The 23,637-nt window shown below is 51.9% G+C and overlaps 1 protein-coding gene across 11 annotated transcripts in view; it reads right to left on the reverse strand.

Annotated features, from left to right (window-relative positions):
* The window catches only part of MIER2 (MIER family member 2), a 37,968-nt gene that overhangs the window by 8,582 nt on the left and 5,749 nt on the right, over window positions 1–23,637 (reverse strand). For 6 of the 11 annotated variants that reach the window (XM_028840070.2, XM_028840069.2, XM_077978798.1 and 3 more), the window contains 6 exons: window positions 19,654–19,744; window positions 18,175–18,317; window positions 12,293–12,418; window positions 11,542–11,665; window positions 10,911–11,002; window positions 9,507–9,576 (listed from right to left, as the gene is read on the reverse strand). In XM_028840070.2, coding sequence (XP_028695903.1) covers window positions 9,507–9,576; window positions 10,911–11,002; window positions 11,542–11,665; window positions 12,293–12,418; window positions 18,175–18,317; window positions 19,654–19,744 — 646 coding nt within the window. Of the gene's footprint in view, window positions 1–9,506; window positions 9,577–10,910; window positions 11,003–11,541; window positions 11,666–12,292; window positions 12,419–13,530; window positions 13,648–18,174; window positions 18,318–19,653; window positions 19,745–23,637 lie in introns of all 11 variants that reach the window. The other 5 variants (XM_077978802.1, XM_028840071.2, XM_077978804.1 and 2 more) reach the window with 4 other exon arrangements.

The raw sequence follows: 23,637 nt of genomic DNA on the forward strand, positions 1-23,637 counted from the left end.
GAGGTGGTCTCCAAGAAAAGAGCAGACCGTCTCTCACGGCCTACCTCATCACCCACCCTCACGTGAAGGGTGAAACACAGGAGAAAAACATTAACCGGATGTGAGGACTCAGGCCTGATCCCAGCACTTTGGGAGGCTGAAGTAGGAGGATCCGTTGAGGCCAGAGTTTGAGACCAGCACACTCCATCTCTACAAAAAATTTCAGAAGTAGCCAGGCACGTGGCACGTCTAGTCCCAGCTAAGGTGGGATGAGGCTAAGGTGAGACTGAGCCCAGGAGTCGAGGCTGCAATGAGCCATGATTGCGCCACTGCACTTCACCTCGGCAACAGAGCAAGACCCTGTCTCAGAATAAAACAAGAAAACAAGGCCGGGCGCGGTGGCTCACGCCTGTAATACCAGCACTCTGGGAGGCTGAGGCGGGCGATCACCTGAGTTCAGGAGTTCGAGACCAGCCTGGCAAACATGAGGAAACCCCATCTCTACTAAAAATACAAAAATTAGCCGGGCGTGGTGGTGGGCACCTGTAAATTAGTTACTCAGGAGGCTGAGGCAGGAGAACTGCTTGACCCTGGGAGGCGGAGGTTACAGTGAGCCAAGATCGTGCCACTGCACTCCAGCCTGGGCGACAAGAGCGAGACTCCATCTCAAACAAACAAAACAAGAAAACATCAGACAACAAAACAGGTCTACACACAGCTGACGTTAACAGCAGACGAAGACTTCAGTCTAACTAGGATTAACACGTTAAGGAAATGGACAAAAAGCCGAAGGGTCTCAGCAGAAACTTGAAATTTATAGAACAGAATCTCAAGCACCTTCCAGGATTGGAAAATACAATACCGGAACGGACCCACCAAACAGCTTTTTCACCAGCAGCCTGAACACAGCACAAAGCAGAATTAGTGGAATCAAAAGGAAACCAATGTTTAGAAAACCAAAACGAAAGTCTAAAAAGAAAGAACACAGTTTAGGATAAGACAGTTAAGCAACCTCTAAGATACGTGGAAATGAGTCACAGAAAAAGGAAAGAATGAGGCAGCACAAAATCTGAAGAGATAATAGCCAACAATTCTTCAAAACTGATGACTGATACCAACCCACAGAGCCAGGAAACTCAGGATAAACACAAGCACACACAAAGATGTGTGCACAGGCACATCAGCGTCAAACTGGTAAAAAAATAAAATAAAATAAAAGGAAGGGAAAGGAAACAAAATTTAGCAGAGAAAAAGGGCACGATGACTTCAAAGGAAACAGTAAGACAGTCCTCTGACTTCTTAACAGAAACGACGACAGCCAAAAAGCAATGGAATGAAACTGTTCAAGTCTTGAAAGAAAAACACCCTGCAAACCTAGAAAAATATGCCCGTGAAAATATTCTTTAAAGAATGAAAGCAAAAATCCACTTTTCAGACATAGAAATGCGGAAAGAAAGCACAAGGGCTATTACCAAGGAAGTTCTCTGCGCTGAAGGAAACGATCCCAAACGGAAACTGGAGGAAATATGTGGATAAATACAAAGAATGTTCACTGTTCAAAACAACAATGTTATAATCTTGTGATATGTAGTTGGTTTTTTTTTTGTTTTTTTTTTTTTTGGAGACGGAGTCTTGCTCTGTTGCCCAGGCTGGAGTGCAGTGCTGTGATCTTGGCTCACTGCAACCTCCGTCTCCCAGGTTCACGCCATTCTCCTGCCTCAGCCTCCTCAGTAGCTGGGACTACAGGCGCCGCCACCACGACCGGCTAATTTTTGTATTTTTAGTAGAGACAGGGTTTCACCATGTTGGCCAGGATGGTCTCAAACTCCTGACCTCAGGCAGTCTGCCCACCTCGGCCTCCCAAAGGGTTGGGATTACAGGTGTGAGCCACCGCGCCCGGCCGATATGTAGAATTAATAATAGCACAAAAGTCAGGGGACAGGTAAACTGAGTTAAACTGTTTCGTGCATTGTAGAGGAAATAGAATGTACTTATTTAAAGCTGTGAGACCCGGTGTGGTGGCTCACGCCTGTAATGTCAGCACTTTGGGAGGCTAAGGTCACTGGAGGTCAGGAGTTCAAGATCAGCATGGCCAACACGGTGAAACCTCATCTCTACTAAAAATACAAAAATTAGCTGGGGATAGTGGTATGTGCCTGTATTCCCAGATACTTGGGAGGCTGAGGCAGGAGAATCACTTGAGCCCAGGAGGCGAAGGTTGCAGTGAGTCGAGACCACACCACTGCACTCCAGCCTGGGCGACAGAGCAAGACTCCACCTCAAAAAAAAAGTAGACTGTGATAAGTCAATAATTCATATTGTAACCTCTAGGATAAGCATTAAAACTAAAACTTATAAGCTGAAACAGGAGGACAAAATAAAGCTATTTAATCCAAAAGAAGATATAAAAAAATTAAGAAACAAAGAACAGGCCAGGTGCAGTGGCTCACGCCCGTAATCCCAGCACATTGGGAGGCCGAGGTGGGCAGGTCACTTGAGGTCTAGAGATTGAGACCAGCCTGGCCAACATGGTGAAACACCATTGCTACTAAAAATAGCGATGTAATGGGCGCCTGTAACCGCAGCTACTTGGGAGGCTGAGGTGGAAGAACTGCTTGAACCAGGGAGGTGGAGGTGGAGGCTGCAGTGAGATTACGCCACTGCACTCCAGAGACTCCGCCTCAAAAACAAGATCTAAACATGTGCCATTTACAGAAAATACACTTCAAATATAGGAATCTAGAATGGTAAAACAAATGGGAAAAAACCACGCAAACACTAAACGAACAAAAAGCTGCCGTGGTCACACTGAGGGCAGATAAAGCACTTATTTTTGGTAAGTATCACTACAGACACATGTCACAATCGTAAAAGAAACAATTCGACACGAAGACAAAGCAATCTTAATGTGTGTATGCACCTAATAACAAAGCTGCGAAGTGAAGTAACAATGGACAGAATTAAAAAGAGGAAATAGACAATCCACAATCAGAGGTCACTAACAATCTTTCCGTAAATAGAACAAGCAGCCAAAAAAACTAAGTGAGAATACAGACGATGTGAACAACAATTACCCAACGGATCCATGGCAAATACGCGGACACCTGCACCCAACAACTGCACAACGCACATTCCTTTCAGACACGTAAAACATTTTCCAAGATAGATCAAATACTGGTCACAAAGCAAGGTGTAATCAATTTCAAAGACCTGAAATCACAGAGTATGTTTTCTGACCACAGTGCAATTCAATTAAAAATCAGTAAAAGAGCCGGGCGCAGTGGCTCACGCCTGTAATCCCAGCACTTTGGGAGGCCGAGGTGGATGGATCACCTGAGGTCTGGAGTTCGAGACCAGGCTGGCCAACATAGTGAAACCCCATCTCTACTAAAAATACAAAAATTAGCCGGGCGTGGTGGCAGGTGCCTGTAATTCCAGCTACTCAGGAGGCTGTGGCAGGAGAATCGCTTGAATCCGGGAGGCAGAGTTTCCAGTGAGTCAAAATTGCACCACTGCACTCCAGCCTGGGCAACAGAGTGAGACCCTGTCACACAAAAAAAGTAAAAAACAGAAATCCAGCAATAGAGAGACATGAACAAGGCTAAAGTTAGTTCTTTGTAAAGAGTAATACAATTGATAAAACTCTTTTTCTGTTTTTGTTTTTTTCTGAGATGGAATCTCGCTCTGTCGCCCAGGCTGGAGTGCAATGGAGTGATCTCGGCTCACTGCAACCTCCGCCTCCCGGGTTCAAGTGATTCTCCTGCCTCAGCCTCCTGAGTAGCTGGGATTATAGGTGCGCACTGATTTTTGTATTTTTACAATATTTTTACATGCTCAGCTAATTTTTGTATTTTTAGTAGAAACAGGGTTTCACCATGTTGGTCACGCTGTTCTCGAACTCCTGACCTGGTAATCCACCCGCCTCAGCCTCCCAAAGTGCTGGGATTACAGGCGTGGGCCACCACTCCCAGCCGCTTACATCTTAAAGAATAATTCCTCCAGAGGTTAGGAAAAAGGCACACTTCCAAACACATTCATGAAAGCGGCATAACTCTGGTACCAAAACCAGACACGGACAAATAAAAATAAAAGGACAGGCCAGTACCTCCATGAACATACATGCAAAAATCGTAAATGTGAGCACATCACACTGAGGAAGGAAGGCGTTAGATACCCATGTGCTGATTTCCATTAATCCAGGTGCTCACGGCGAGCATGTAATCACTGCCCCAGGGGAAATACAGCATTTTCATCAACCTATGAATAACTTGTTTCCGACGTCCACTCGAAGATGCCTAGTGCAGGCTGGGTGCAGTGGCTCATGAGAGTAACTCCAGCACTCTGGGGGGCCGAGGCGGACAAATCACTTGAGGCCAGGAGTTTGAGACCAGCCTGGGCAACAAGATGAAACCTGGTCTCTACAAAATACACACACACAAACTTTTCTGGTGTGTGGTGGCGCAAATCTGTCGCCCCAGCTCCTCAGGAGACTGCAGCACGAGAATCACTTGAGCCTGGGAACAGAGGCTGCAGTGAGCCAAGATCGCACCAGGGCACTCCAGCCTGGGTGACAGAGCAAGACTCTGTCTAAAAAATAAATAGATAAATAAATAAATAAAATTTAAATTTAAAAAAGATAAATAAAATTTAAATTAAAAAAAGATATATAAATAACATTTAAATTTTAAAAACTGTGTTATTGCAGGGGTTCCCAACCCCCAGACCACAGACCACTACTGGTCCACAGCCTGTTAGGAACTGGCCGCACAGCAGGAGGCGAGCAGCAGGCAAGCAGGTGAGCGGCGGGAGAGCGGGAGGTGAGCGGCGGGCGAGCCAGCGTCACTGCCTGACCTCCACCTCCTGTCAGACCAGTGGTGGCATCAGATCCTCATAGGAGCACAAATCCCACTGTGAACTGCACCCGCCAGGGCTGCACGCTGTACACTCCTTACGAGAATCTAATGCCTCATGATCTGAAGTGGAACGGTTTCCTCCTGAAACCACGCCCCCTACTCCACCATCCGTGGAAAAACTGTCTTCCACGAAACCAGCCCCTGGTGCCAAACAAGGATGGGGACCACCGTCTCATTGAATCTACCTTATGGATTCATTCACGCTGAATTCACGGCCAGCAGCACCAGAGCTCACGCCTGAGTGGAGTTTCTCGAATTTCCTCTGAAAGGCACATCATAGCCTTCTTCCACTGAGGAACACCAGACAGAACGTCGGCGCCACATTTAGGCGCCATGTTAAACCGTAAATTCGCCCACAGAAAGCACAACGGTGTGGAAAATGGCATTAAGCACACGGCAGGAAAGGCGCTTGCTCGCAGTAAAAGGGCCAAGAGACGAGACAGAGCAGCACCTTGTCCCACCTCAGCTGGAAATACACTCAGGTAACTCACCTTCACTGCCACGCCACACACATCTGCTGGCACCTGACCATGAAAGTGTCGCGAGTTCTGATTTGAGGTTTCAAATACATTTTAGCAAGCAGGCAACTCGCCAGTACAGAATCCACAAATAATGAGGACTGAGTGCACGTGATACACAAACACGACAGAGAACACTTCACGGCCAGGCAGCGCGTTTATTCCACCGTGCAGTTAAATTAACGTTTGAAAATCAATGTATGGGCCAGGCACGGTGGCTCACGCCTGTAATCCCAGCGCTTTGGGAGGCCGAGGCGGGTGCGTCACCTGAGGTTGGGAGCTTGAGACCAGCTTGGCTAACATGGTGAAACCCCATCTCTGCTAAAAATACAAAAATTAGCCAGGCGTGGTGGCTGGCACCTGTAATTCCAGTTACTCGGGAGGCTGAGGCAGGAGAACTGCTTGAGCCCAGGAGGCACAGGTTGCAGTGAGCTGAGATTACACCACTGCACTCCAGCCCGGGCAACAGAGCAAGACTCCACCTCAAAAAAGAAAAAAAAAAAAAGATTAACACTTATCGGTTGCCAAAAACATAAGTTTTAATCTTAAAACTTACACAGATATGTGGCCAGGCGCGGTGGCTCATGCCTGTCATCCCAGCACTTTGGGAGGCCGAGGCAGGAGGATCACCTGAGGTCAGGAGTTCGAGACCAGCCTAACCAACATGGAGAAACTCCGTCTCTGCTAAAAATACAAAATTAGACGAGTGTGGTGGTGCATGCCTGTAATCCCAGCTACTCAGGAGACCGAGGCAGGAGAATCGCTTAAACCTGGGAGACGGAGGTTGCAGTGGGCTCAGATCGCACCATTGCATTCCAGCCGGGGCAACAACAGCGAAACTCCGCCTCAAAATAAATAAATAAATAAGTAACTGATATAGATATGCAACGAAAACTTACAAAGTTGGAAGACCTGCACCACCTCGGACTTCCCTGTAAACCTGTAATAACTGAGACGATGGTGATGACTCGGGGTGAGACAAGAAACAGCTACAGGCACCTTATCACAAACGCATCGCTGCAACTCAGTGGGGGAGGGAATGGGCTTTTGTTGTTTTTATTTTTGAGACGGAGTCTTGCTCTGTCGCTCAAGCTGGAGTTCAGTGGTGTGATCTCAGTTCACTGCAACCTCCGCCTCCCAGGTTCAAGCGATTCTCCTGCCTCAGCTTCCCAAGTAGCTGGGATTACAGGTGGGCGTCACCACTCCCGGCTAATTTTTGTATTTTTAGTAGAGACAAGGTTTTGCCATGTTGGCTAGGCTGGTTTCGAACTCCTGACCTCGGGTGATCCACACGCCTCAGCCTCCGAAAGTGCTGGGATTACAGGCGTGAGCCCCCGTGCCCAGCCATGGTCTTTTCAATATACGGTGCTAGAGCAACCACACAGCCACATGGAAAAAAACACCTAACCCCAACCCATACTTCACACCACCTCACGCTGTAGATGGTGCTGGAGCAACTGCACAGCCACATGGAAAAAAATACCTAACCCTAACCCATACTTCACACCACCTCACGCCGCACGCCAAAATTTATTTACTTTTTATTTTTTTGAGACAGTCTCGCTCTGTGGCCCAGGCTGGAGTGCAGTGGTGCGATCTCAGTTCACTGCAACCACTGCCTCACGGTTCAAGAAATTCTCCTACCTCAGTCTCCCAATGGGATTACAGGCGCCCGCCACTACGCCCGGCTAATTTTTGTATTTTCAGTAGAGACAGGGTTTCACCATGTTGGCCAGGCTGGTCTCAATCTCCTGACCTCAAGTAATCTTCCCACCTTGGCCCCCCAAAGTGCTGGAATTACACGTGTGAGCCACCCGCCCGGCCACCATGCACCAAAATTTAAACTAAGTTGGATTACAGCTTTAAATGTGAAAGGAAAAACAATAAATCTTCTAGAAGGAAGCATGGAAGAATATCGTCGAGAGCCTGAGGGTAAACAAACACTCCTCAAATAGAACACAAACACATTATTATTCAAATAAAGATTGGTAAGTTGGACTATATTAAAATTAAAGACATCACTGAGAGTCAATGGGCAAGCCCCAAGCCGGAGGACACAGGAGCAGAGCCCACCAAGACTGGTTTCCAGAACATGTGAACGACTACAAACCCGAAAGAGAAAGACACCAAAACGGGGGAAAGCTTTGAGCACGCAAAGAGAGAACATTCAAACGGCCAGGACACCGGCGGGAAATGCCAATTAAAGCCACAATGGAACAAAAGTCCGTATCCACCAGGAGGGTAAAACTCAGGCAAATTCACCCTCGGCGGCAAACACCGAGAATGTGGAGCAACCCCCACAAATCACCAGTGAGAAACTCAAGCGTGGCCCTAAGCACACATCCACCACGCAACTCCCTGCTGTCCATCAACCACCGACCCCCACAAATCACCAGTGAGAAACTCAAGCGTGGCCCTAAGTACACATCCACCACACAACTCCCTGCTGTCCATCAACTACCGACCCCCACAAATCACCAGTGAGAAACTCAAGTGCGACCCTAAGCACACATCCACCACGCAACTCCCCGTCGTCCATCAACCACCGACCCCCACAAATCACCAGTGAGAAACTCAGGCGTGGCCCTAAGCACACATCCACCACGCAACTCCCCGCTGTCCATCAAGTACCAAGTGCCTATGTCCACTAACAACGCACACGAGGGAGTTCACAGCCCACAACTGAATCAACGGCGACCAAAGCCCACGGCAGAAAGCGTGGGTAGGCCGGGCGCGGTGGCTCAAGCCTGTAATCCCAGCACTTTGGGAGGCCGAGACGGGCGGATCACGAGGTCAGGAGATCGAGACCATCCTGGGTAACACAGGGAAACCCCGTCTCTACTAAAAATACAAAAACTAGCCGGGCGTGGTGGCGGGCGCCTGTAGTCCCAGCTACTCGGGAGGCTGAGGCAGGAGAATGGCGTAAACCTGGGAGACGGAGCTTGCAATGAGTTGAGATCCGGCCACTGCACTCCAGCCTGGGTGACAGAGCGAGACTCCGTCTCAAAAAAAAAAAAAAAAAAAAGAAAGCGTGGGTAAATGTGGTATCCAAACCAAGGACCAGGATGCCACACACAAGACACACACAACCACGGCATCCAAACCAAGGGCCACAGGGCAATACACAAGACACACACAACCACGTAGACGACTCGAATGCCACAGGCGTTATACCGAGGGGGAGGGGCCAGCTGGCATCCCATGGGAAGAAGTTCTGGCTGCTCCGGACAGGGCACCCTCATGGGGGGGTGAGTCCGAGTGGGGAAAGGGCCCTGACAACAGACTCCAAGGCCAGGGACTCTGGGTGAGGGTCCCATGTGTCCCCTCTGACCCTGCCTTCTGGATGTCCCAGCAGCTTGGCTGTGCCGTCCTGGCTCCATCCTCTTCTCACACAGGGCACCTCCCACCAGCCCCAGGAGGATGGCTTCTCTTCACGGAGGGTCCCTGTCTCCCTGGACTCGGCACTCCTGCTGCACCTGCCTATCCCTTCCCACCGCCAGTCTCAACCACTGAATCACCCTGGAGAAGGTTCCTGAGCTGGGAGCACCGGCCCAGGGCCTGCGAGGGCTCCAGGGCAAGACACACGAGACCCAAGTCAACGGGCACGTGACTCCATGCCTTGAAGGGGCAAGAGAGGCTCGGTTCTGAACTCTAGCGGGAAAGAGACAAAGATCAGGTCCAGGAAAGGGAGTGCCCTGAAGAGGAGCGGAGAAGGCAGGGGTGCACCACAACACCCGGCAGGTCTCTGGAGAACTGTCTAACCTGGCACAGAGCCATCGAACGCCGCAGCCCTGGCCGGGGGGAGACCGCTGGAGTCAAGGGCGGGGCAGGGCTGGGTCAGGGGCAGGATGGGCTGCTGAGGGTCTGGCTGTGCAGGGTGATGGAAGCAGACTCTGAGGGACCGAGCTGGGCAGGGGCAGGCAGCGACAGGCCCACTGCAGCCAAGAGAGCATCCCACCTCCTCAGCCACAGGCTCAGCTGCCCCAGTGAGCGACGCAGGCAGGGGACCTGACAAGACTGTTCGAGGGTCCGACGTCCAGCCAGGCCACTCCCCAGCAGAAGTGGGTTTCGCCTCCTCTCCCCAGGCCCTACTTACTCTTCTCACAGTGCCGGTTCAAGTGCAGGTTGCTGAGATCAGCTTGGAACTGAGGTCCCACCATGATCTCCTGCAAAGCAAGGGCCTGGGAATCAGGACACTGAGGAGCACGCAAGCCGGGCGGGAGGCTGGCTGCAGCGTGCTGTGGCGGGCTCAGGTGGAGGGGCCGCTGCCCAGACCCCAGACCCATCTGTGCAGTCTACCTGCTGATGTCCAGTTCTGGGGTCTGAGGGTGGGAGGCAGAGGCCTGGGTATGTGAGGGGGCTGTGTCCTGACACCCGGCCTGGCAGAGACCCAGACAGGATGTTGGAGGACAAACACTCTGGGTCAGCAGCAGGGACCCAGGCTCCAGTCCAAAGCACCTGGGGCCGGTCCCAGCCCACCCTGAGGTTGAGCAGCACGTCCTCTGAGAAGAGGCACAAACCCAGGGAGAGGGCTCAGCAGGACCCAGCTTCGGTTACTGTGGTCGGGACGGCAGGCTGGGGAGACGGCAGAGCCACGGCCAGGATGCCAGGCTGGGGACACCGCAGAGCCACGGCCGGGATGCCAGGCTGAAGACACCGCAGAGCCACGGCCGGGATGCCAAGCTGGGGACACCGCAGAGCCACGGCCGGGATGCCAGGCTGGGGACACCGCAGAGCCACGGCCGGGATGCCAGGCTGGGGACACCGCAGAGCCACGGCCGGGATGCCAGGCTGAAGACACCGCAGAGCCACGGCCGGGATGCCAGGCTGGGGACACCGCAGAGCCACGGCCGGGATGCCGGGCTGGGGACACCGCAGAGCCACGGCCGGGATGCCGGGCTGGGGACACCGCAGAGCCACGGCCGGGATGCCGGGCTGGGGACACGGCAGAGCCACGGCCGGGATGCCGGGCTGGGGACACTGCAGAGCCACGGCCGGGATGCCGGGCTGGGGACAGGGCAGAGCCACGGCCGGGATGCCGGGCTGGGGACACCGCAGAGCCACGGCCGGGATGCCGGGCTGGGGACAGGGCAGAGCCACGGCCGGGATGCCGGGCTGGGGACAGGGCAGAGCCACGGCCGGGATGCCGGGCTGGGGAGACGGCAGAGCCACGGCCGGGATGCCGGGCTGGGGACAGGGCAGAGCCACGGCCGGGATGCCGGGCTGGGGACAGGGCAGAGCCACGGCCGGGATGCCGGGCTGGGGACAGGGCAGAGCCACGGCCGGGATGCCGGGCTGGGGACACCGCAGAGCCACGGCCGGGATGCCGGGCTGGGGACACGGCAGAGCCACGGCCGGGATGCCGGGCTGGGGAGACGGCAGAGCCACGGCCGGGATGCCGGGCTGGGGAGACGGCAGAGCCACGGCCGGGATGCCGGGCTGGGGACACCGCAGAGCCACGGCCGGGATGCCGGGCTGGGGACAGGGCAGAGCCACGCACCTTCTTACATTTGTTGGCAGGAAGAGAGTCCTCCTCGGTGTCGGAGGAGGCAGAAGAGCCAGGCTCTTTGTCTTCATCAGCCAGGAAATGAGCTTTGGGAAAACAGAGGCAGGTCCCCCAGGGTCCTGCAGCCCGTACAACCCCTCCTCTGGGCAAAGACCCTCCACTCCCACTCTCCATCCGCCTGATCCCCAGGCCGTGACCCTCTCCCTGGCCAGACGCTGGGTACACAGATGGGCCCGGGACCCACGACCCAGGATGCACCTTTGAAGAAAGAGGCCTTCCGTTCTAGGCGGCGGCTGCACCGCGGGGCCCCGAGCCCTCAGCTCCCAGGAAAGCCAGCACAGAGGCTTGTGAGGGAGGACAGTTCTGGGGATGCTGTCCCTGGATCTGCTAGGGGAACCAACACGTTCCCTGCTTGTTTAAACCGAACCGCTCTGAGAGTCCAGGCTCACTGGCCAGCGCAGGGGAGAACAAAGCACCCCCAGGGCTACTGACACTTCCCACCAGGCAGATGCCCTCAACTGTGATGAGCTCTTGGCCTGTGTCAGCCCAAGGACCCTTCGTCAAGCATCACGACTGCCTGGCAGCGGGCCTGGCTGCGGTGGAGGATGGGGACAGAGTCACCTACATCCACTCCGGTTAGGGAAGAGGTCGGAGGCCTCGTGGGAGGTCACGGACGGGGTGAGGTCGTCAGCAGATGACTGTGTCTCTTCCTCTTCTTCCCCTGAAAGCAAATCCTTTGCTATTTGCTCCTTTAAAAAAAAAAAAAAAAAAAAGTAAAGAACATTTTACAGTTTAACAATCTCGCAACATCACTAATGACAACAACAATAAAGAACTGGGAGGGCCCTGAGGCTCACGTGGGGCCGCTGTTCCCATTCTGCAGATAAGGAAACGGAGGTGGAGACGCCACTGAGGGTGCACAGCATCGGGGGAGCAGGGATGAGACGGGGACACGTGGGAGCCCACACCCCGTCACCAGAGCTGGAGACAGGGGCACGTGCCCAGAGTGCGTGGCTCTTTCTCTGCCCGTGCATTTGGTTTTAACCTTCTGCAATGCAGCCCTCCCCTGCTCCCAACACCCAACTCTCAACCTGTGACCTCTGGGTATGGAATGGCAGAAAGACTAGTCCTGGGGAGGCCCCGATGTGCCCCTCCACCCACCCAAGCCAGAATGACTTGTGGCCCGGGGTTAAGGCTAGGGTCCAGCCCCATGCCCGTGGCCATTCCAACCCCGGGGGAGTGGTCACAGGTAGCTACATTCTACTTGTTCTGGGGGCCTTTGTGCCTCTTCTCACTGAACACCCCCTTGCAGAGAGGCAGCCCCAGGCCCCCCCACCTTCTGCTGGGGGCCAGTTCCAGGAAGGGCGCTCACTCACCTTGTCCAGGGTCATGTCCGGGAGGTCAGGGGCCACGTCACCACCCTCACTCTCCCGGTCTGAAATGGGGTCTGATGCCTCGTAGCCATAGAGTGCAAGCAGCTCATCGAAGGGCATGTCGTTGCTCTGAGTTGGGGAAGGGAACAGGGCCCCATCAGGAAGGACTGCTCTGGGGGTTCTTGTCCCCGTCCTCTTGCCTGAGCCTCGCTGGCCACAACCAGGGCCACTCTGTCACACCCACAGCAACTCTCCGCATGGCAGCACTCTCCAGCCAGACCTCAGGCCCAGTCTTTCATCCAAGAGCTCCCTCACAATCCCTCAGAGAGGCACCAGAGCCTAGGGGTCACCGGCCAGGGAAGAGGGCACCACCCTGCCCACAATGCCTCCTTGCACAGGGTGAATTACAGGAATACAAGGATGGTGCGACACAGGGTGAATTACAAGAATACAAGGATGCTGTGACATCTAGCAATTTACTATTGTAATTCCACATCAATATATCAAAGGTGAAAAAAGGTATCTGAAAAAGGCATTTGGTAAAATCTGACATCTATTCCTGATTTAAAAAAAAAAAAAAAAAAAAGAACCCTCAGAAAACTACACAAATAAGCCGGACACAGTGGCTCACACCCGTAATCCCAGTATTTTGGGACGCCAAGGCAGGCGGATCACTTAAGGCCAGGAGTTCGAGACCAGCCTGGGCAACATAGCAAAACCGTCTCTACTAAAAATACAAAAATTAGCTGTGCTTGGTGGCGCCCGCCTGTAGTCTCAGCTACTCGGGAGGCTGAAGCATGAGAATCACTTGTACTCGGGAGATGGAGGGTGTAGTGAGCCAAGATCACACCACTGCACTCCAGCCTGGGTGGCAAAGTGAGAATCTGTCTCAAAATAAAAAAAAAAAAAAGAAGAAACACTGTTGTGATGCTCTAAGCCAACGCAACATGACAAGTAGCAATAAGGTGTGTAATTCCTGGGAAGGAAGAGATACGAACTATCATTCTCTCCACCGTTGCTTTCAAAGCCTTCTGTCCTCCCTTGTGTGAGCCTCTACTCCACAGAGGCTAGTCCTGCCGGCTCAGACTCTACCCTGACCCCTGCGGGTCACACTTTCAGCTTCCAACTTCCTGAACACTCCCTCTCATTCTCTCAAGATGTCAGCACTGGCCTCCCCTCCACCCCAGCTCCTGCCCAGACTCATCCTGGGGGCTTCAAGTTCACATAGAAATCTCCCAGACTAGCTGGGCGCGGTGGCTCACACCTGTAATCCCAGCACTTTGGGAGGCCGAGACGGGCGGATCACAAGGTCAGGAGATCGAGACCATCCTGGCGAACACAGTGAAACCCCGTCTCTACTAAAAATAAAAAAAACTAGCCAGGCGTGGTGGCGGCGCCTGTAGTCCCAGCTACTCGGGAGGCTGAGGCAGGAGAATGGCGGGAACCCGGGAGGCGGAGCTTGCAGTGAGCCGAGATCGCGCCACTGCACTCCAGCCTGGGCGACAGAGCGAGACCCCGTTTCAAAAAAAAAAAAAAAGAAAAGAAAAGAAAGAAACTTCCCAGCCTAGTCCCAGCCCTTCCCCAGGTGGAACATCTGCACCGAGTCCCCCTTTTGTTCTCACAGGACCCCGTGGACAGAACAGATTATGTATGCCCATTACCTTCAGGATTATGCAGGCGGGAGGGCTGACGCACTGGTCCAGAGGCCCTTGGGTTGCCTGGACCTTTCCAGAGTAGCCCGAGGTGAAGCCCCTTTCCTAAGAACACTCAGCCGTGATTTCTGTTTTTGGCTTCATTGATGCCTGCACTGATGGTGCAGCATTGGCAGCCGGCAAGAGCCCAGGGCTCTGTGGAAGCCACGGCCGGTGCACCCCTGCTGTCACTGCTGTCACATTCCTCACAGAACAAAAGCAAACACCCCAGCTTCACTTCAGAAGATGCTGGATGCTGCATGGACAGCCGGGCACGGTGGCTCACGCCTGTAATCCCAGCACTTTGGGAGGCCGAGGCAGGTGGATCACAAGATCAGGAGTTTGAGACCAGCCTGGCCAACATGGAGAAACCCTGTCTCTACCAAAAATACAAAAATTAGCCAGGCGCGGTGGTGGGTTCCCGTAATCCCAGCTACTCGGGAGGCTGAGGGAGAAGAATCACTTGAACCTTGGAAGCAGAGTTTGCAGTGAGCCGAGATCGCGCCACTGCACTCCAGCCTTGGTGACGAGAGCAAGACTCCATCTCAAAAAACAATAAAAGAAGGTGCTGGACAAAATGAGCATTTTGTTAAGTCTCATCCTGCACAGATGTTTCCATGTGCTGTGAGGGCGTGGGAAGCATGCAGCATGCACCTGCTGCATACCAAAGCGAGGTGGTTCCTTCAAGGAACCACATGCATGGAATGAGTGGTGAGGCGAAGAGGCTGTTCCTGGTCGTTTCACCTCAAAGAATGCTGGCCAACTACAGTCGCTTAGACAGGCACCTGGCAGGCGCTGCCTTGTATGCAAGCCAGGGGGCTGTTACTTCAAAGGAAACAGCTGACCGTAACTGCCACAGGTAAAACCCAAGATTTTGAAAAACTTAGGTTTGACAACATGAACTTGCCAACTTTCCAATATTTAAAAAACTTGTGATAAGGCTGGTGGTGGTATTAACTGTTACAGTCAACCTCAACCCCCAACATGACTATAGTTGGAGATAGGGCCTTTACAGAGGTAATTAAGGTTTGACGAGGCCATGAGGGTGGGGCCCTGATCCAACAGGATTAGTGTCCTTTTAACAAAAACACCAGAGGGCTCCTTCTTGTTCTCTGTCCACCCTGCAAGGACACAGCGAGCCAGTGAGAGAGCCAGCACCAGAACCCACTCAGTTGGACCCTGGTCGTGGACTTTTCTGCCTCTTGAACAATGAGGTTCACTGATACGGTCTCAGATTCCACAACTACTCTCTACAAAACTCCCACTTGATGAGTTTGGCTGTTAGCATCAAGGAAGATACCCACAATTATCTGAAAAGCTGTTAAATACTTACTTTTTTCAACAACAGATCTGAGGCTATGTTTGTACTTCAACCATAAGAGCCTATCACAAGAGATTAACGTCTCCCTTAAAAGACAGAAACTGGCCGGACATGGCTCCTGCCTGTATTCCAAGCATTTTGGGAGGCTGAGGTGGCAGGATCACTCTGAGGTCAGCAGTTCGAGACCAGCCTGGCCAACATGGTAAAACCTCATCTCTACTAAAACTACAAGTTAGCCAGGCATGGTGGTGGGCGCCTGTAGTCCCAGCTACTCAGGAGGCTAAGGCAGGAGAATCACTTGAACCCAGGAGGTAGAGGTTGCAGTGAGCCGAGATGGCGCCACTGCACTCCAGTCTGGGCAACAGAGCAAGACTCTGTCTCAAATAAAAGAAAAAGACAGAAACTGGGTCAGGTACAGTGGCTCACACCTATAGGCAGAAAAACTGCTTGAGACCAAGAGTTCAAGACCAGCCCTAGCAACATAGCAAGAACTCTACAAAAAATAAAATAAAAAAGTTGGTGAGGCACGGTGGCGTGCGACTATAGTCCCAGCTACTCAGGAGGCTGAGGCAGGAGGATCCCTTGAGCCCAGGAGTTCGAGGCTGCCATAAACTATGATTGCACCACTGCACTCCAACCTAGGCAACAGAGTGAGATCCTGTCTCAAAAAAAGTAAGTTTTTTAAAGACAGAAGCTTGGCCAGGCGCGGTGGTTCACATCTGTGATTCAGCACTTTGGGAGGCCGAGCTGGGTGGATCACGAGGTCATGAGTTTGGGACCAGCCTGGCCAACATGGTGAAACCCCGTCTCTACTAAAAATACAAAAATTTGCCGAGCGTGGTGGCATACACCTGTGGTCCCAGCCACTCGGGAGGCTGAGGCAGGAGAATCGCTTGAGCCCAGGAGGCGGAGGATGCAGTGAGCCGAGATCGCACCAACTACACTCCAGCCTGCGAAACAGAGCGAGACTCCAACTCATAAAAAAAGGACAGAAGTTGGATTTTCACATTGGCTTCTCCGTTCAAAGACATTTGGAAAACTAAAAATTAATTCTTCTCACTAATTTTTTTCTTTTGGTACAGAATTTTTTTTCATTTTCATAAAAATATTTATTAACATGTAACTGATTTATTCATGTCATTTTAAAATGAGTTACTGAATAAGTATTTTTACATGTCAATTTTTTTTTTTGAGACAGAGTCTTGCTTTGTCCCCCAGGCTGGAAGTGCAATGGCCCGATCTCGGCTCACTGCCACCTCTGCCTCCCAGGTTCAAGTGATTCTCCTGCCTCAGCCCCTTGACTGGCTGGATTACAGGCGCCCGCCACCACGGCCACCTAATTTTTGTATTTTTAGTAGAGACGGGGTTTCACCACATTGGTCAGGCTGGTCTTGTACTCCTGACCTCAGGTGATCTACCCGCCTCGGCCTCCCAAAGTGCTGGAATTACAGGCGTGAGCCACTGCACCTGGCCTGTTATTTATTTATTTTTTTTGGGACAAGATCTTGCTATGTTGCCCAGGCTGGCCTCAAACTCCTAGGCTCAAGAGATCCACCCAAAGTGCTGGGATTACAGGTGTGAGATACCACGCCCGAAAATTTTTGTATTTTTAGTAGAGACAGCGTTTCACTATGTTGGCCAGGCTAGGCTCAAACGCCTGACCTGGTGATTTGCCCACCTCGGCCTCCCAAAGTGTTGGGATTACAGGCGTGAGCCACCACGTCCAGCCAATTTATGTCAGTTTTAACTTTTCATATAATAAAAAAGCAATAGATAAAGCACATTAACAAAGCCCCTCGAAGCTCTCCATTTTTTTTTTTTTTTTTTGAGAAAGGATCTCACTCTGTCGCCCAGGCTGGAGTGCAATGGCGTGATCTCAGCTCAATGCAACCTCCACCTCCCAGGTTCAAGTGATTCTCCTGCCTCAGCCTCCCGAGTATCCAGGACTACAGACGTGCACCACCACGCCTGACTAATTTTGTATTCTTTTTTTTTTTTTTGAGACAGAGCCTTGCTGTGTGGCCCAGGCTGGAGTGCAGTGGCGCACGATCTCAGCTCACTGCAAGCTCTGCCTCCTGGGGTTCACGTCATTCTCCCGCCTCAGCCTCCCGAGTAGCTGGGAATACAGGTACCCACCACCACACCCGGCTAATTTTGTTTTCGTATTTTTAGTAGAGACGGGGTTTCACCATGTTAGCCAGGATGGTCTCGATCTCCTGACCTCGTGATCTGCCCACCTCGGCCTCCCAAAGTGCTGGAATTACAGGCGTGAGCCACTGCGTTCAGCCTAGTTTTTTTTGTTTTGTTTTGTTTTGTTTTTTGAGACGGAGTCTCACTCTGTCTCCCAGGCTGGATGGAGTGCAGTGGTGCGATCTTGGCTCACTGCAAGCTCCACCTCCAGGGTTCACGCCATTCTCCTGCCTCAGCCTCCCGAGTAGCTGGGGCTACAGATGCCCCCCAACCACGCCCGGCTAATTATTTGTATTTTTAGTACAGTCGGGGTTTCACCGATGGTCTCGATCTCCCGCCCTCGTGATCCGCCTGCCTCGGCCTCCCAAAGTGCTGGGACTACAGGCGTGAGCCACCGCGCCCGGCCTGAAACTCTCAATAATTTTTAAGAGTACAAAGTGGGTTCTGAGACCAGAAGATTTGAGAGCAGTTGGCTTAATCCCTGACCACTGTACTGCTCAGACAGCCCCATGAAAGACCTGGTCTTTCACCTGAATTTCAGCTCCTAGGACAGCATCTGGCACTTTGCAAAAAGATGTACAATTTGGCACTTACCAATGTGGAATCTGAGCCGCACAGAAACTGTGAGGCTTACCCCCGAGGGCTCCACCCAACACAGGGGCGGGATCACCTTGGCCAAGTACCTGGGAGATGAAGTCCTTCTCCAGCTCCTCCTTGGGCTTCTCTGGGCACCTCGAGGCCTCCTCGCACTCTCCCTGAACACTGTAGTTCTGTGACAGGATCTCTGCGAGGTTGAACTGATGGTCTCCAGAGCCCATGGACACCACTGGGGAGAAGACAGCAGCCCACGTGAGCACCTTGCCTCACCCGTCCCAACCATCCTGCCGAGACTACGGACGCCTGGGGTAGGAGGAGCCCGAGGGATGAGGCCCTCTGCACGCTGCCAGGATCAGCCTCCCACGAGGGGACCCGACAGGACGCCCCACGACGGACGCACACAGGAGCACGGCTGGTGAGCAGCACACACAGTCCAAGGATTTTTTGGGGGGGCGGGGGTGTCTCTTTCTGAGAGACTGCCTGTCTTCCTGAACAGAGAAGCCTGCGAGGGTTTGGGGAGCGAGTGGACTGGAAAGAGACCGACATCTGTCTCATTAGGGTGGAAGGAGCAGCAGGACTCAGTGGAGCTGGGTTCACACCGGGCTCCACGACTCCTCACACGGGGGGACGCTGAACTCTCACCTGCACAGCTCAGTACAGCATCAAGGAGCATGCAGGGACGGCACCAATGGGGCCTCGACAACGCCAGTCCCTGATGCTCCATCTGCAGGGTCACATACGGCAGACATGCGAGGTACACGGCCCAACAGACGGCCGCTGTCATCAGATCCAGGGTTTCCCCAAAAGAACAGGGGTGTGTCACCATTCCTCAGCATGTTTAGTCTCCAATTAGGCAAATTTTTAAGCAAACAAAGGAAACAGCTGGGGCTCAATCAATCCAGACAGGGAGCAGTGTAGCCCAAGGCTGCAAGCCTGAGGGCCTGGGAGCCCAGGGCAGAAGGCCTCTAGGGCAGCCGCACAGCCTGCACGGCTGGGCACACAGGTGTGCACCACACACAGCCCATGCACAGAACATGCAGCTGCGGGGCCAGAGGCCCGCAGAAGGAGCCCAGCCAGGGGAAGAAAGAACAGTCACAGAGACCCTTGCCCTACAGCATCACCTCCTCCCCGTGGGCCCAACACAGGTGGCCAGGAGGCGGGCATGGGACCTTGATGCCCACTGGGCAAGCAGCAGCGCGGGAAGGTGCAGGGAACCCGGGGTGCTGCCTGTCGCGCCACCCCCCACCTTCTCAGCCCCGGCTCCCTCAGCAAGCCGCCCCTTCCCGACCCCCTGGCGAGGTAAAGCAGCCTCAGCTCGGTGCAGCTGCGCCTGGGGCCTCCGCTGGGGGTGCTGCCGGGGCTCCCGGCCCCTGCTAAAGAACAGGACGACAGAGTCCTGACCACTCTGCCCCACAGCTCCATCTGAACGGGTGGGAGCTGGGACACTCTGGACTCTGGAAGCCAGTGTGCTGGTCCACAGCTCAGCCAGACCCAGCAGGTATTCTGTCTCTCACAGCCACAAAGGCCTCGGCGGACTTGAGCAGGGGGAGGAGGAAGGAAGGTACCTGCTGTTGTCTGCAAGCCAGGCTCCCCGGGGCACAGGCTGTGCTCGAGGCAGGAGACCACGCGAGGACTCTGCCTCCCCAGCGAGGAGGCCTGCGAAGGAAGAGAGGCAGGGTTAGCTCGGCCAGCCGAAAACCTGCTGCTGGACATCACAGTGTGGCAGCCAAGAGCAAGCGCTGGTCAGAGCCCAGTCCCCGGTGACCCAGGGAAGCGGCTTTGTCTCCACCTCTGAGGGCTGGGGGGCACTAAGGGCAGCACACGTGTGTGGCCACCGCTCGTCCCGCCTCCCACCAAGGACCACGCACGGGGTGGAGGCGTTCTCGCCCAGGGCAGGACATGCATCATATGACACTGAAAACTGCCCTAACACAGGCCACGGTCCTGACCCATGTGGCAACCTGGACGCAGCTCAAGAACAGCATGCGCTGGGAGGGAAGCCAGACACCAACGGCCACAGCGGAGGGTCCACTGATACAAAACATCCAGAACAGGCCAATCCACAGACAGAAAGGAGCCAGGGAGAGAGCCAGTGGGAGCGTGACTGCTAACGGGGACGGGGCTTCTGAGGATGACGGAATGTTTCAGAATTAGATAGAGGGGATGGTTGCAGGGCCATGAATACACTAAAAATCAATGAATTATAAACTTTAAAATGGGTATATTTTATAGTTTGTCAATCACCTCAATTTTTTTTATAAAAAGGCAAACAAAACCAATGTAAGTTACCATTATCACAATGTTCAATATCTTTCTTTTTTTTTTCTTTGAGACAGAGCCTTGCTGTCACCCAGGCTGGAATGCAGTGGCGCCAACCTCCGCCTCCCGGGTTCAAGTGATTCTCTTCTCTCAGCCTCCCGAGTAGCTGAGACTACAGGTGCCCGCCACCACGCCCAGCTAGTGTCTGTATTTTTACTAGAGACGGGGTTTCACCACGTTGCCCAGGCTGGTCTCAAACTCCTGACCTCGTGATCCACCCGCTTCGGCCTCCCAAAGCGCTGAGATGACAGGTGTGAGCCACCACAAGAAGTCACCATATCTCTCATGTACATAAACACAAAAACCCTCAACAACATACTAGCAAACTGAACCCTACAACATCTAAAGAAGATTGTAAGCCATGACCAAGCAAGATTCATCGCAGGGAGGCGAGGTCGATTTAACATCCAAAAGTCAGTTAATTAATACATCACGTCAATAAAATAAAAACCAAAACACAGGATCATCTGAACATACCCAATCCAACAAAACCCAATACACTTCATAACGAAAAATACCCAACAAACTCAGAACAGAAGGGAGCTTCTCAACCTGACAAAGAGCGTCTCGGACAAACCCACACTTATCCACTTATCATCGCCCTCAACGGTCGCAGGCTGCTTTCTCCTTCACACCATGAGCGTAACATGTACTCTCACCTCTCATGCTAAACGGAGTGCCGGAGGGGGCAGTCAGTGTAAGAACATCAAATAAAAAGAATCAAGATTGGTAAGGAAGCCAGGCACGCTGGCTCACGCCTGTAATCCCAGCACTTTGGGAGGCCTAGGCGGGCAGATCACTTGAGGTCAGGAGTTCAAGAACAGCCTGGCCAACATGGTGAAACCGTGTCTCTACTAAAAACACAAAAAAATTAGCCAGACATCGTGGCATGTGCCTCTAATCCCAGCTACTCAGGAGGCTGAGGCAGGAGAATTGCTTGAACCAGGGAGGCAGAGGTTGCAGTGAGCCAAGATGATGCCACTGTACTCCACCCTGGGCAACAGAGCAAGACTCCATCTCAAAAAAAGAAAAAAAAAAGGCTGGGCGAGGTGGCTCACGCCTGTAATCCCAGCACTTTGGGACGCCGAGGTGGGCAGATCATGAGGTCAACAGATGGAGACCATCCCGGCCAACAAGGTGAAACCCTGTCTCTACTAAAAATATAAAAATTAGCTGGGTGCATGGCGAGTGCCTGTCATCACAGTTACTCGGGAGGCTGAGGCAGGAGGATCACTTGAACCCAGCAGGCAGAGGTTGCAGTGAGCCGAAATCGTGCCACTGCACTCCAGCCTGGCGATACAGCAAGACTCCGTCTCAAAAAAAAAAAAAAAAAAAAAAAGGATTGGTAAGGAAGAAGTAACACAATCTCTGTGAGGGTGCTGGTGACATGATCTGAAAAACTGTTCAAACTAAAGTGAGTTCAGCAAGGATGCAGTACATAAAATTAATACATATAAATCCATTTTATTTCTATATAAAAGCAACAAATATAAAAAGAACAATGCCATTTACAATAGCATCAAGAGAAGTGTGAAATGTGTAGAATACTCTGAGTGAACAAAGCAGTGTTAGAAGGAGGATCTAAGGGAATGAAAAGGCATCCCATGTTCATGGCTGGGAAGACAACATTAAGACAGCAACGCCCCCACTGATTGACACATTCAACACCATCTCTATCAGAACCCTAGTTGGCTTCTTTGTAGAAACCCACGAGCCGATTCCAAAAAGCAAATGGAAGCTCAAGGTACCCAAAACAGCCCAAACAATCTTGAAACAATACTTCCCGATTTCAAAATTCACCACAAAGCCACGGCAAAAACACTGTGGTACTGCCATAAGGACAGCACAAATATCAAAGAACTAGAACTGAGAATCCAGAAATACACGCACACATTCACAGTCAACTGCATTTCAACAAAGGTATCAAAACACTTCCATGGGGAATGAACAGTCTTTAACAAATGGTACTGGGACAGTGGAATATCCACGTGCAAAAGAAAGAAGGTGGACCCCATCTCACACCATATGCAAAAATTACCTCAAAATGGATCAAAGCCCTTAAATATAAGAGCTAAAACCATACAACTTTTAGGAGAAAATATATGGATAAATATTTGCAACCTTTTGACTGAATCTACAAATGTGGGGGAAAAAAAATTGTGACCCTGGATTTGGCAATGGTTTCTTAGATAAGACACCAAAATCTCAAGTGGCCAAAAACAAACTAACAACAAAAACGGATAAACAACTTCACCAAAATTAAAAACTTTTGCGCTTCAAAGGACGCTATCAAGATAGTGAAAGGACAACTCAGAGAATAGGAGAAAATACCTGAAAAATCATCTATCTGATAAGGAACTTGTTCTCAGAATATATAAAAAACTTTTACAACTCAATAAGGAAAAGATAATCCCATTGAAAAATGGGCAAAGGATCTGAACAGATATTTCTCCAAAGAGAACACACAAATGGCCAATAAGCACAGGAAAAGATGCTCAATGTAAATCAGGGAAAAGCAAGCAAAATCCACACTGTGATACCACTTCCTAATCAGAGAATAACTGTGCTCAAAAAGACAGATAATAACAAGTGTTGTCAAGAATGTGGACAAACTGGAACTCTCCTGTGCCCTGAAAATAATGCAGCCACTCTGCAAAACAGTCCAGCAATTCCTCCAAAAGCTAAATAGTATTTAACCATGTGGCCCAGGTCAGGGTCCTAATATCCATCAGCTGACAAAAACAAAACAAAGGTCTAGCAATCGGGCAGAGGAAGGACGCACCGACCGACTACCACGTGGACGTATCTCAAAAGACTCCTGCTCCTGAAAACAGCCAGACACGAAAGGCCACGCATCGTATGACTCATTTTATCCCAAATGTCTAGAGCAGGCAAATCCGTGGAGACAGAAAATGGATTCCTGGTGGAAAGGGGCTGGGGGTCGATGTGGGGTTTGGGGAGTGACCACTAAGGGGTGTGGGGTTCCTTTTGGGGTGATGAAAATGTTCTAAAATTGACTGTGATGGTGGCTGCACCACTTGGCGAATACACGAACAACCACGGAACTGGACACATTAAAATGGTGAACTGTATGGTAAACGAATTATACCTCAGTAAAGCTGTTGCCAAAAAGAGTAGATTAAAATATTTAATGAAGTTTAAAAACTTGTGTAGTAAGAATTGCAACGTTTCTTCACAGGTCCTCAGAGGTGGTATAATCATTCCCTTCA

Source organism: Macaca mulatta, chromosome 19, assembly GCF_049350105.2.
Source record: "Macaca mulatta isolate MMU2019108-1 chromosome 19, T2T-MMU8v2.0, whole genome shotgun sequence".
Classification (NCBI taxonomy): domain Eukaryota; kingdom Metazoa; phylum Chordata; class Mammalia; order Primates; family Cercopithecidae; genus Macaca; species Macaca mulatta.